The sequence below is a fragment of the Salvia hispanica genome, chromosome 2 (assembly GCF_023119035.1).
Source record: "Salvia hispanica cultivar TCC Black 2014 chromosome 2, UniMelb_Shisp_WGS_1.0, whole genome shotgun sequence".
In the NCBI taxonomy this organism is placed as follows: Eukaryota; Viridiplantae; Streptophyta; class Magnoliopsida; order Lamiales; family Lamiaceae; genus Salvia; species Salvia hispanica.
Window position 1 is genome coordinate 2,599,263 of NC_062966.1, and position 14,006 is coordinate 2,613,268.

A 14,006-nucleotide genomic window follows, 5' to 3' on the forward strand; every position below is an offset into this window, starting at 1 on the left:
ACGTGTGATGATATATAGTGTCATCTGATTGAGATGATATCAGAATGTTTGTTTGCTACTCAATTTCAAAGTTTGAATCTTGTTATTATGTTAATTGTTTTTGTCTTTTGTAGCAGATTCTGCCATACATAGATTGCATTTTCGATGCCAAAATCTAGACTGACTGATCAAAAAGTATGTGAACTCGGTGCTGATTTATTGTATGTTTACACTCATAAGTGCTCCCTCTATCCCACTAAAAATGCAACGTTTTCCTTTTTAGATTGTCCCACTATAAATGAAACGTTTCCTTAAATAAAAGCATCACTTTCTCTACTTTTTTATCTCTCTTACTTTACTCTCTCTTCATTTACTCACAAAATAACAATGCATAAAATCCCGTGCCGGAAACCAAATGTTTCATATTTATTGGGACGGGGGAAGTATTTCAACAAAAGTAGTTATTGGGAATTTGTTTAAATGTTAGCAGCACCAATGTTCCGTGGTAATTTTGAAATGTGAGGTACTTACTATATCTGTGGCTCCATCCCATTCCCAGCTAAAGATGATACACTTTTTTTCTGCACATATTTCGTGAAAATGATGTTTCCTCCATCCCGCCATAAATGAGTCACTTATTTTGGCACAAAATTTAAGATATTGATATTTAAAGAATTAAAATAGAGAGGAAAGTAATGAGAGAGGGAAAAATAGAAGAGTGAAAAGAACAAAGTGGGTGGAAAATAAAGTACTAAGAGAGAAGACTTTTTTGCTTAAAATAAAAGTAACCGGAACATCCCAAAAAAGAAAGAGACTCTTATAGTGGGATAAATGGAGTAATAAATAGTTAAAGCGGAAAGAAAGTAAAGTAATAGAAAGAATGATGCATTGAAAAGTCTATTCTAAAGTCAATTTAACCTTAATCTCACGAGTTGGTGTAAGTAGTTGGTAAGTCTATGGCTCTAGACTTTAATTTATATTCTGAAAAAAATCAAATAGCCCTCAATTCTATAGAAAGAGTATCAATTTTGTTGGACGGGAGAGTATATCTCATTCCTCTATGAGTTAGATATAGTTTGACTTGAAATGCCACTCATTTGTGTGTATTCATTTATTATATAAATAAATCATAGTATTATTAGTTAAAAATACATATTTTTTTCGAGCTTGACTCGATAGACTAGCTTGAAATTCAAACATTTAGGATTAGTGTTAAAATTTGTGACCTTAATAATCAGACAATCCGAGCGAATTGATCCGAATGGCATATATAGTGAGTGAATCTTTAGTTTTTGAAGAGTCATATACGTGTATTTATTCTATGAGTTGAGTAGATAAAAGATAAAGGAAAATCTTAATACATTTGGAAAACTCGATTTATTCTCTGTAATTGTCCTCACCATAAGAGAATAGAGGTGGGTATTGTAAGCAAAAATGCGGGATAAATTCTAATGATTTCGAACATGAAATTCACTTGCACACTTTATCCTCTGCACTTTTTTTTCATTATCACTTTTGGGAGAGTCTATATTTAAAAAATTTGAATGAGAAAGAGGTCAATGTAGTTAAAAATTTGGTTGGATATCAAGCGAAAGAACTAAATGTGTTTGATGAAAGGAACATAAATTGGGTGGCAGCTATGGTATTGATATACTTTATGTCAAAATGCTGCAAAATTAAAAACTGAATGGAGGGATTCAATCGTGAGGTACTCCATATCAATAATAGAATTTTATTTATGAGAGAATTATGAATTTTCTGTCTTTGACGCATGTCGAAAAGTTAATGGACAGACAACACATTTACAATTTAATTATTAATAATTGGAGCTGGTTGATCAATAATTAGGCATATAAAATGTCAATTGTGGTAGTTTTAATTTCATGATACATACGTATTAAAATTTAGGAAAGTTCTTATGACGCATTTAGTAAGATACTTGTATTATTAGTTTAATGAGTATGTGAATAATGTCACAGTGGTAGTAATTATCATGCAAAATGGTTGAAATCCCTAAGGGCCACGTACATCTCGGTCCGTCAGTATTGTAAGGAATGTTAAATAAGGGTATGCAGTGATCCGCTAAGAGGGAAGGCCTAATCATCTGCCTGCCAGAAGTCCACCTTCCAAGACCTCACACTTGTGCCTGAGAAGTGTGGCAACTATACGACAATAGTGGGTGGCCAATCATACAAATCTGTCCCTCCGGAACCAATTGCTCTCTGCTCCTGCGGACAAAAATTAGTTCTTATGAAACGTACTCCCTTCGTCCCATAATAGATTCACAGTTTCCTTTTTAGTTTGTCCCACAAAAAATGTAACATTTCCTTTTCTTGGAAAAAAACTCTCTCACATAACCCACAAAACAACACCTCCTAAAATCTCGTACCATTTCTCAAGTATGCCATCAATTATGGAATGGACGGAATATAATATATCAATACAATAAATAAATTGTACTAATAAATATGTACATTTTCCCAGTCGTATGCTCTGTTAGTCGTCCTCTCATTCTCAAACTCTATACGGTTATCGTCGACCAGTTCATCTTATTGCTGATAATGTTTGCCGAACTTTTTCTTCCCATCTTCTGCTCTTCTTCACCTAAATTTTTAGATAATAGAGAGAAATCGTTCACCTACAACACAAGCTAATTTCTGGAATTTGATATTTCATCCGTCCCAAGGTAGTGGGATAGTATTGTTTTCGAATCCGTTTTTAAAAAATGAGTAATAAATAGTTAAAATGGAGAGAGTGTAATGTAAGAGAGAAAATATTACAGAGATGAGTCTTTGGGACAGAGGGAGTATTTATAGACGGATTCTTATGAACTTCCGTTCTATTTTTAAAATTTGAATTTCAAAATTTCAACCCAAATTTTATTGGTAAATAGTTGTATTGCACGGTTAATTTGCAATTATGTTATGTTCTGCATTCAAAGAGTTTCAGCATTGCAATATTTCATACTCCCTCCATCCATTAAAAATCATTCTAATTTTTCCATTTTTATCTGTCCATCAATAAGTGTTCCATTTGCTTTTTACTATTTTTAGCATTGAATCTCATATTTTACTAACTTTATTTCACTCACATTTTATTATAAAAGTAATATACTTCATTCGTCCTTGAATAAGAGTCATGTTTTGTCATTTTCGTCCATCCCTTAATAAGAGTTATATTTCACTTTTACCATAAATGGTAAATATACTCCACATCCTACCAACTTATTACACTTACATTTTATTATAAAATTAATATATATAAGTGAGGAAGTGATCAATTGCTAACTAATTAGCAATCCCAAACTAAGACTAAATCTTAGCCATTAGATTAGAAGATCTAGTGGTTGAAATAATGCCACATGGATTATATTTTTAATTAAGAAAATTAATAAATAAAATTAGAGGGTATTAATGTCAATTCTCTCTCATTAAAATTATCTTAAAACTTAAATTTACGTAACTTTCTCAATTTAAATTATTTTTTCGCAAAAAATATATCAAATTAAAGATAATTTTATAAGGATTCCAACGATCTCAATTGCATATGTTCCAACGATGTTCGGATGATGAAATTTGATATTTTTTATTTTAGTTTTCGTAAATGTTGATAACCAGATTTTTATCAACAAATACATCAAAAAATCTCAATAAAACAATGTAAAAATCTCAATAAATATGTGTTGATATTTTCTTGTATTAGTGTTGATATTCTTATGTCATATCGTTGATATTTGTAATATACACTATGTTGATATAAAAAAACATTCACGAAAATTATCATATGATAACATAACGACGATATTACCCTTTTGTTGATATTTTGTCTACTATTTATTGAGATTCGTAAGATTTAATCTCATACACTCATTTTAAAATCTAAGGGTGGAGATTTTGTTATAATTTTGGATTAGGGTGCTATAGCATTAGAATATGACCTAATAAGTGAGATTCATATTCCACTAATTTATTTAACCCACTTTTCTTTACATTTCTTAAAACTTGTGTCATAACTAAATATGATTCATATTGCGGGACAGTGGGAGTACATAAAAGCAGGACTCAACTCCCACTAATTTTTTTCCACACACTTTCTACTACTCCCTCTGTCGCACGACACCCATTGCAGACGACGAGCCGTCGAAAGGGAAGGGAGGGGCGCTGAGGTGACGGCGGACGCCGAGCGTGGGAGGGCAGTGGGAAGGCGCAAGCTCGGCGCGGACGATTTTGCAATTTTTTTATATATATTTTTTTTATAAAATACTCCCTCCGTCCCAGAGAAATTGGCATATTTTGAAAATGGCACGAGATTTTAGGAGGTTTTGTTTTGTGTGTTAAATGGAGAGAGAAAATATAATTTTTATATTCATGTGAGAGAGAATTTTTTCCAAAAAAGGAAATATGACATCTTTTGTGGGACAAACTAAAAAGGAAAGTGTGCTAACTTCTTTGGGACGGAGGGAGTACTCTACAATGTGGAAGTCTCTTTATCGTTGTACTATTTATTTTCCGAAATTGTAATACAACAAAGATTCCAAAACTTTAATCAATGTCAACTCAATGAACTTCTATAATTTTCTTTCCTCCAATTAACTTCTACTTTTGTTGTTCTATTCTATGAAAACATCAACAAATTAAAATAGAAGAATGAATTAAAATATGAGGGTTGTTGGGAGGACTGAATGATGTAGGGCTGTGGGAGGGCTAAATGTGTTTTTGGGGCTTAATGATGTGACATGGGGAATTTTCGGGAGTAATGTGGGAAGGATGTGGGAGGGCTTTTACCACCGTGAATGCTCTAAGTGGAGCATTTATTAGTGTTGTTTTGTGAGTTGAGTGAAGAGAATAAAGTAAGAAAGAGAAAAAATATAGAGAGAGTGATGTTTCTATTTTAAGAAATGTGTTAGTATTTAGAGTGAGACATTCCAAAAAGAAAAATGGTTCATTTAAAGTGGGACGGAGGGAGTATTTTTCTTAAAACCGTGTCATATCCAATGTGGATTTGTAATCGTTGACAAAGGGAGTAATTTTTTCTGCACTCAAAAAACTGAAATCTACATGACATAATACTCAAGGATTAACAATTGATTGACATTTGACCTGATTGGCATATAAAGTGAGTGAATATTCCCTTCGTACCACAATAAGAGTCACATTTTACCATTTGAGTGTATCGCATAATAAGAGTCACATTTCACTTTTACCATAAATAGTAAGTATGTCTCACATTCCACTAACTCACTTCACTCACATTTTATTATAAAATTAATATAAAATTAATATATACTAACTTTTAAACCTACTATTTTTTATCCATACCAAATGTGACTATTATCGGAGGAGGGAGTGTATATTTTTCGAAGATGCACACAAGTGTACTTATCTAAAAAGAAATGGAGGGCAAAAAAGATTTTTCACAAGCAAATGGAAAAACCCTAATTCATCGACGCGCCTCTTCTTTCTCAATCTCACTCGTCCCTCTCCCTTATATAGTCGTCGTCTATCACTCCAAAATTGGATCCTACTGTTTCTTAATCAACAAAATGAATACTCATATTTACTAGTTTTTTTAACTCTTGATTTCAATTTCTGCAACCAAATGATGAAATTGGATGTCAATCTCACGACGGTCGTCTGATTTCTTTGATGTTATCATACTCCAATTTCCTGATGGATTTCCACATTCCATTCTCTACTTTATTTTTCACATTTTACCAAAGCTTCAGTTCAAATTTGAATCATCCATGTTTTCAATAGAAATTGGATGTGTTTTAGATTGGTGATTAGAATGGGGCTGAAGTTTGACTCTTGGGCGTATAATGCAATGCCTTTGGGATGAATGCAGCACCCTGTATCAATTCTTCCCCTTTTGATCAATTTTGGTTGGGTTTTTTTCTCTAATCCCATCTCATTATTCACAAGGAAAATATCTACCTTAACTAAACAAGTATAGTTAATTATCATACATTAGGTTATTGGATATCAATTCAAATATACTTGCATTGGCATGTAATTTGAGTTGAGAATAAGCACTTGTTGATCGTGATCAAGTTACAATTTTTTTGAAATTAATGTGTTGACATCTGCTTGGCGCAATTGCTGATTCATAAATTTTATTATTCCAAACTCCAAATCTGCAATAATCCAGTCAAACAGGGTCAGATACCAAATGATGAACAAACTATTTTTGTTAGAAAGAATTATGGAATTTAGTTCCATGTTTTCCTAAACTTTAAAAATCTGCTAAACAATGTGAAATTTGATGTTGTTTTGTAATTACGCTACGACATTTTTTGGGCCAAACTGATCAGTAGTGAAAATCATATATGGATACATGTGGAGTTAAAGTGTTAGTTGAACTATGTTGATCAATTCATACAAAGAATGATGCTGTTTGTTTAAATTCGTCAACAATTTACATATGCAAACAATTTTTTTATAGTGAGATTTAAATTGATTTTTAAAATTTTGGAACATGCTAAAGTTTGACTAAATAACATGTTTTTTTTTTCCTGGCAAATTAGCTTTTTTCAGTGTTGTTTAAACATCATCATTAGGTCAAATTGCAGGAAAAATTATGAATTTTTGTTAAATTTTAATCTATCCCCGAGGTTTGAATTGGGTGAAATATCTGTTAGACGGATTTTACTGTGATAAAACATCAAACCACTTAAACTACGAATGCTGAGATGCGATGACGCAAGTTGAATCTAAAAAATCCATAGGTTTAAAATATGTGGAAGATGTTACCTGTAGCCTGCCATCGGATGTTCCCGCGAAAAGCTTTTGGCCGTGGGCGTCCGATACAATTGACGTGATTCTTCCATGCCCCACGTCCATTTTGATGTACGCAATCTTGGTGATTCTTTCTTTGAGCCACACTTCTATGATCCCACATTTTGTGGCTGTGAATATGAAGTCATTGTTAACACTGCATTGTTGTACATCCACACCAGTTGCCAAAGATCCCACAACCGCCTTGTTAGACAGTTTGAACACCTAATCCAATCTCACATTTTTATTAGTGGGAAACAAACATGTACATATCGGTTTAGACAACAGAGGAGCTCGTATCGTACCTTTCCGGCTATACCATCGACAGAGGAACCGCTGGCATATAGAAGGCCGTCTTGGATTTGCAAGGAGTAGATTGTTTGTTTACCTAATATTTTTTTGGCGCCGGAGTAGAATGATGATGATGTATGTGTCTTTAAATCTACCTCCTGTTATCACCCCTTCCACATTAATTCTATAAAGATGAATAATTGTAGACTAAAGTTCAAAATTGGTCTCGTGCCATCAATTTTGAACTGCATTTTAAAAAATTAACAGTCAACTGCATTTTGACCTGATTAATAAGTTAAATATTGACCAAAATATATTGCCTACGACAAAAGGTAACCAACTTAAAATGTGTAGAGGACCAAATAGGTTTTTTTTTGCAAATGTTAGGGATCAGTTTTGGAGTTCAAACGCGATTGATGGTTAATTTTTGACGGACATGTTCATATTGTTTATGATCAGAAGCTAACACTATTTAATGTGTAGGACCAAAAAAAAATAGGACAAATATATGAGACCGAGTTTGAACTTTTATTCATAACTGTATCATGCATTTATATTACCTGGACAGAGTAACCAGAACAACCACAGTAGAGTTTGTCACCCTCTAGTTTCATGCACTTCACTTTGTTGTTGAAGCTAATGTTTTTGGAAATACCTGACCAGTTATAAACCTGTACACAATGTTACAACTTTTGTTTAATCCTCCGAAAATCATGAAATTTATTCAAATTATGGTCTGTCTCGCAACTTTGGAAATCGGCCGGAAAACCATGATTTGCTACTATCCCACAAGTCTGATTTGATTTGGAAGCAATTAATGTATTTTAAGGCAATTAAGCTTTACAAAAATGGTTAGAGTTCCCAAACCTTAACCCCATTTCCTTGAGATGAGAAGCATGCCACACTAGCATTGGCTGCTAGAGCCACCACTCCCTCCTTCACATCATGCACTTGGATACAATGAATCTCTTCCTGTCTGATTGTCCAAACCTGTTGTAATAACAAAAAAATGAAACAACTATCTTGGTAAATGCTCAATCATAACAAAACAAAAAACTCTTGTAGAAGGCCTTACTCTGATGGTTTTGTCCAATGATCCGCTGTATAGCTTGTCGCACGAAGGAGGAACATAAAGGCACGTCACAGCCTTGGTGTGCTCACGCGCCTCCTGAATCAGCCGCGGAGCTCTCTTTCCAGTGTCCCATACCTGAGGAGAACTATGAATATGGAGATTGCACCACAAAAAAAATATCAATGCTAATCACAAAACACATTTATTTTAACCTTTATAGTCCCATCCGAGTGGCTGCTTATTAGCCGGTTTCTGATATGAAGCATCGACAGGATTTCCCCATTCATCGACATATCCAACTCAGGACCTTCAACGCAACACCACAGCTCTGCCTGCACCAAATTTACTTTTCGAGTATATGTGGAAATTCGCAACGACAACACAGTTTAAAACACTACTCACAGCATCCATATAGGGCAAGTTCATCAGTGCTTTCATTATATCATGAACCACCGTGCAACTCTTCTTAAGCCGCCTCAACGTCTTCCACATACTCTTAGCGTACGCCCCCATCTCATTCTGCCCTCCTTATGCATGAAAATAAATTAAAATTTTAGATTATAATTTTTCATGCTTGATACTAAAAAGATAATGATCATCATACTTGGTTCAGTGACAAATCCTCTCAGGGCGAGGGCAGCCAGTATCTTCTCCTCGAGATTCTTCGATGATTGCAGCACACTGATGAACTTCTCGAGCAAGCATTTGCGTGCAACGTCTCTTATGCCACAATCAGGAAAGCTGTAGAGCATGTACACGAGCCACGTAGCCACCACAAGGCTAGACTTGGCGATCTCTATCGAGTTACTTACTAAGCATTCCTCCAAAGCTTTGAAAATCAACCCTTTCTCGTGGTTTGCCAAAACAAACGCCATCCTCTTCTCCCAGTTCCTTGTTGCTTTCTCTTCTTCCCTCTACGCTTACACAATTTTCCGTATCAAATTCAATACACCATTCAAGAATGAAATCTAATAAGCCATAAACAAGACCATTTCTTACCATTTCAGCAAATTCTTCTTCATCAGTCTTTGTTTCTTCCCCTCTCATCATAGCATTATAAGGCTGGTCGAATCCGGCTACTTTAAGCAGCCAGCACTCCATATACGCCTTCCTAGATCCACCAAAATGTCCGGAGAGAGACGACAGTGTACCAAGAGCCATGACTTGAGAAGATGGGAAGTCTTTTCTTTGAAGAGCTTCTAGTAACGCTTCCATCGCTTCTTCTCTGTAGATGCTCATCTTTCTCGGAGCAGCCTAAGATACAAAAGGGTACGGTGAATAAGAACCGAAGGAGTAGTCAGCCTCGGTTTTACATGAAAGGAAGGAAAACAAACCAACAGATCAAGCTGAAGAAGAAGCGTAGCGATGGCAGGCTTCTGCACCATCGGGGACATTTGCAAGTAAACCAAGAGGGTGTGCATTGTGCTGAATGTTCCTTCATCCCTTATTATTTGCAAAATCTGGTTGCTAAATGTTCTCCTGCAAATTTGAAAGGATAACATATCAAAGTTTATAGATTTTGGAAGTTGAGAATTGTGAATTGTGATGTACCTTCTCATCTGAACTAACTCACAAAGAAACTCTATGCAAATCCCTCTCACACTATCATTTCCACCATGAAATAATTCAAGAATTGGAGACAACTCAATCTTGCTTGCTACAATGCTCTTGCATGATGTATCAATTCTAATGCAGCATAAAAGAATCGAAACAATCGACTCTCTTCCATCCGCTCGATTAAGGCAGCTCAACAAAGCAGGAATCCCATTCTCCTTTATAACAATCATTGCATTTTGTGATCTCTCACTCTCATCTCCACCGGAAACGATTTGTTCAAGCAATGCCACTGCAGCATCTTTGGGTGCTACAGCATATTGAAAACCAACATGATCTTCACTCTTCTTGGAAACAATATGGAGTAGAGTTGTTACCAAGTTATGTGAAGAAAGCTGCGAAAACGACGGCCTGAGCAGGTACACAAGTATTGCAGCCTCGGATAGTCCTTTTCTCAGCAGATCGGCCAAGCAGTAGAAGTCGGAGTCTATGCTCATGAGCAGGTCACCGACATGATCATCTGCACATATCAGCTGTGACAGAATATATATGGTTGTTTTGAGCACATCCTTGTTCGTAGACGCAGACAGTATTTCGAGAAATCCATTCACTATAGTTGGTGAAGATAGGTATGAGTGGATTCCTGAGCCAACATTGGATTCTGACCAAATCTTGACTATTTCCAAAACAGCAGCTTCACATTCTTGCAAGTCCTCAGAGTTACAAATGCATAGAATGTAAGGTTTCAATGCGGTGATCACTGCTTCGTTGGAAGTTTGAGATATTACACTGGTTGGCGACGTTGATAGTGTAGTAGCAGCTGCTGTTGTGAATCTTTGAGGCTTATACTCAGCTCCACTGGTTGGAAGTGTTGATGGGATGTCGTTATGGAACGTGCTGCTTGTGTAAAAATTTTGCGGTGTTTCAAGGGAAGAAAACTCCCGAGCGAGCTCAGGGTGCTGGTCTTTCCAAGAGGTGATCAGCCTCTTGAGGACATAGTTGGTTTTGGGGAGTGAGGCTGCAGAGAGAGGCTGTCGTGTAATGGGGCACGTTGTGTTTCCTCGACTCATCCATTCTTGAATGGCTTTTCTTTCGTACGTCTGGCCTGTCTCCAGCGTGACAGGATCATTGAAAATCTGGCCAGTGATGGGACACACAAAGTCCTTTGGTGGCCTTGACTTAGGAGTCAAGGGCGACGATATGTAGCTCAGGCTGCAATCTTCACCTTGATTAAGTGAACTGAAATTCAAGATATGCAAAACAGAAACACAAATCAGTATTTCTACTTTCAGTACAAGAGAAGGAACTGATTGAGTTAAACCTCTTTGGAAGCGCGTATGGCACGTGATGAGTGCTTCTCCTCGGAGATTTAAACTGTTCCTGCTTGTCTATTCCACTTTCAGTGTAAGTCCACAAAATACAAAAACTACTTTGAAGTAAGATGAGGTTTAGAACGTACTGTCGTTTCTTCATCAGTGTCGGATGGGCTAATGTTTGAGTCCATTGCACGGGTTGAGAGGAGGCGAAGCATAGATGTTTGCATCGTTCCTGTGCTTCTGGCTGATTTCGGAGATGAAGTCCTCGAGCAAGGAGAACCTGCTGGAGAGCTATTATGAGGAGATTGCCTTCGACTCGTACCCCTTAGGCTTTGCCTCTCCACCTCCTTGCTCGACGATCTGTTGCTTCTGCTGCTCAAAACTGACACAATGTCATCATCCTTTTCTTTTGAACTTTCCATGGCTCCTAAACATCCATCCGAATCTTCACCAGAATCTTCACACTCCTCCGGATTTTCATCCTGAGAAACGAGAATATTTCGACATGAAAATCAAATCCATTGATTCACAGAAGACAAGTGCACAAGTAGGGATAGCCTTACCACAACATCCCAGGTGGCAGACTCTTCTGCATTGCCTAAGGTGGAAACAGCCATCGTTCTGATCGAAAAAACGAAGCATCAGTTTAGCTACCTACACTGTTTTTTAGTCACACAAAACTTTCCAAAAGTATGAATACCTAATTGGAAGAGAAGTGGTAGCAAAGCCAGCACTCTTGGGCAAGATTGGACCAAATTTCACATAGTCTGGAATTGAACGGCTGCTGAAGTCGCGGAGAGGAGTCACGGGAGGCTCTGCGATTGGCAACATCGGGATCACCCTCCTGCTTGTGGCAGCATCATAGTTCATGCATTCCTTATAATGCTTTGCGTATAGCCTTGTATTCTCATCCAAAGATTGACCATAGAGCTGTTCCAGCTCCTGAATTCTCTCTGCTTGCTCAGGCCTCACGGATAACAGTAGAGACTCGTCGAAACAGTGATCAAAATCAACGGTGAATGACAGGTCCGAGGCATCCGGGATCACATCCATCACTATCCTTTTCCTCTCCTCAGTGTACCACCCAAGAATGGAGTTCATGTGAGGGAGGAAAATAGACTTCCAGAGCTCAGGAGCAAAATCAATACGCGAGAAAAAGGGGTCCACGACGAACATTTCAAGAACATGAAGCACTGCACTATGGCCTTCATTCCTCAACTTGAACAAGTAAGAAAGGTTCAAATGAGCCCAAGCTGAGAGGTAAGAGTTAGGGACTCCAGCTGTTTTCTGTGTCGAATTCAGCAACGCGCACACTTGCAGCATCTTTTCTGCATAGTCGAGGCGAGCCATCTTGGTCTCGGTGTTGGAAGTACTAATTGCCTCTTCAAGAGCATCGATCCCCCAGTCAAGATTGGCTAGAACTGCCTGGTCAGAGTAACGGACCTCTGTATCGTTGTGCGGGCTCGCGTTCTCAGCTGCTAACCTCTCCGCGCATTGCTCCTTGTGCCGGAGCCTCTGCTCTCTGTCTATCAGCCTGTCTTGGATGAAACTCCCAACACTGGAGATGAGTGATCCAACAATATCATTTTCTTCCATTCTAAACCTGTAGTTACCAACCATTACTACTATATACTAGTCTCTTATCTCTTTTCCTTTCTGAAAAAGATCAAAACTTCATTACTATAATTCCTACAAAATAGATATAGCAACAACATATAATCAATATCAAAATGCAAAATATAATCTTTGAAAAGTGACAATTTAGATGTTAACATGTTACTTACCTCTCTTGCAAGTCTGGCTAACCAAACAGCAACTGTGTTTTGTGTGAAAAAAAGGCACAACTGAGACAATAGAAGCATTGATTTGCACACTCAAGTGTTGAATTAGTAAAAGCATCTTCTAAAATGGATGCTTTGGAAATAAGGACAAAATTGTGCTGACAATAAGTTGATTACTTAATTATAGTTTTTCAATTTCATATTGAGACTAAGAGCTCAATGGTTTTGTCCCATGTATCAAAAGCAAAAAGGACTTGGTGATCTTGACCGTAGATATTATTAGTAACTTTTATTGCATAGAAAAAATAAAATTATTGTTATGTATTGACAAATCTAGTTCGTAATGAAAGCCGGCTTCCGTCGGCGTTTGAATTAGCCTTGAGATTAATAATAGTAGTTCATTGATATTGTCACATCAATTGATATTGATCAAACAATAGATTAATGTAGTTCATTGATATTGGTTAATTTATTTGACTATACGATGACCAGAAGAAAAGGTTCAAATTAATTGGAATTTTGATTATAGAGTAGAGGCAAACTCTTGTAAAATTCACATTGAATTATGTTGTCCCTTGATGTTTGCACGAATGAAATGCTTCCAAGCTATGGAAGATATTTTTAGTACTTTTTTTTATCAACTCATTTTTGCATTTAAATAGTTTTATCATTATGTTGGCACACTCAAAATTTTCAATTCATCTACTAATTCATCTCATCGAAATTCAAGAATGAGTCATAACATTTTTTTGTTTCTTTTAGCAGTGTTATAGTAATTTTCAGCTAGTTATAATTTCTTCCCTTTTGGATGAAGTTTTACAAATCAATATTTTCATATAAATAAATAACTATTCCCAGCACGCTAACATAAACTTGACTGTGCACATTTTTACATATTTATAGCATTACACATAAAAGAATTAAGATCCACTACTTTTTCTCTTACTCTCTCTTTTTACTTTACCAATTTTGCATTAAAATCTATATCATTTCTAAATTGTTGAACAATACTGCTAATGTCACACCTAAATATCCTGAATTTTTCAATGTCATATGATTAAGTTTTATAGCTTGATTATTAGTTTTCAAGTCAATTTTATAATATTTGGTGCTCTGTATTATCCATTTCCGTCTCAACTGAGAGAGTGAAGGCATCAAGCAAACTACCTAATGGTTGAAGTTTTTGAAACAATTTTATGCTAGTTTTCATTGTGTTTGAGTTTTGGTGGCGCTAACACCG

At 36.3% G+C, this 14,006-nt stretch overlaps 1 protein-coding gene across 1 annotated transcript; it reads right to left on the minus strand.

The window, feature by feature from the left end:
* Positions 1 to 5,850: 5,850 nt before the first annotated feature.
* LOC125204365 (putative E3 ubiquitin-protein ligase LIN-1) lies at positions 5,851 to 12,854 on the minus strand. Its single transcript, XM_048103015.1, has 17 exons — positions 12,770 to 12,854; positions 11,686 to 12,674; positions 11,549 to 11,606; positions 11,129 to 11,467; positions 10,991 to 11,049; positions 9,667 to 10,908; positions 9,450 to 9,594; positions 9,115 to 9,369; positions 8,720 to 9,029; positions 8,518 to 8,642; positions 8,328 to 8,447; positions 8,119 to 8,250; positions 7,911 to 8,033; positions 7,604 to 7,714; positions 7,058 to 7,201; positions 6,729 to 6,977; positions 5,851 to 6,112 (listed from the first exon to the last, which is right to left on the minus strand). Exons 2-17 carry the CDS (start codon positions 12,603 to 12,605, stop codon positions 6,095 to 6,097), a joined length of 4,350 nt encoding a protein of 1,449 aa, XP_047958972.1. The 5' UTR covers positions 12,606 to 12,674; positions 12,770 to 12,854; the 3' UTR covers positions 5,851 to 6,094.
* Between the last annotated feature and the right edge of the window lie 1,152 nt (positions 12,855 to 14,006).

Excerpts from the sequence above, each read along its gene's own strand:
- LOC125204365 (XM_048103015.1), bottom strand. The coding sequence starts at position 12,605 with ATGGTTGGTAACTACAGGTTTAGAATGGAAGAAAATGATATTGTTGGA. Across the intron at positions 9,370-9,449 it reads TTCTTCAGCTTGATCTGTTG|GCTGCTCCGAGAAAGATGAG; the intron begins GTTTGTTTTCCT and ends TTTGTATCTTAG. Across the intron at positions 8,251-8,327 it reads ACTCGGATGGGACTATAAAG|GTATGGGACACTGGAAAGAG; the intron begins GTTAAAATAAAT and ends AGTTCTCCTCAG.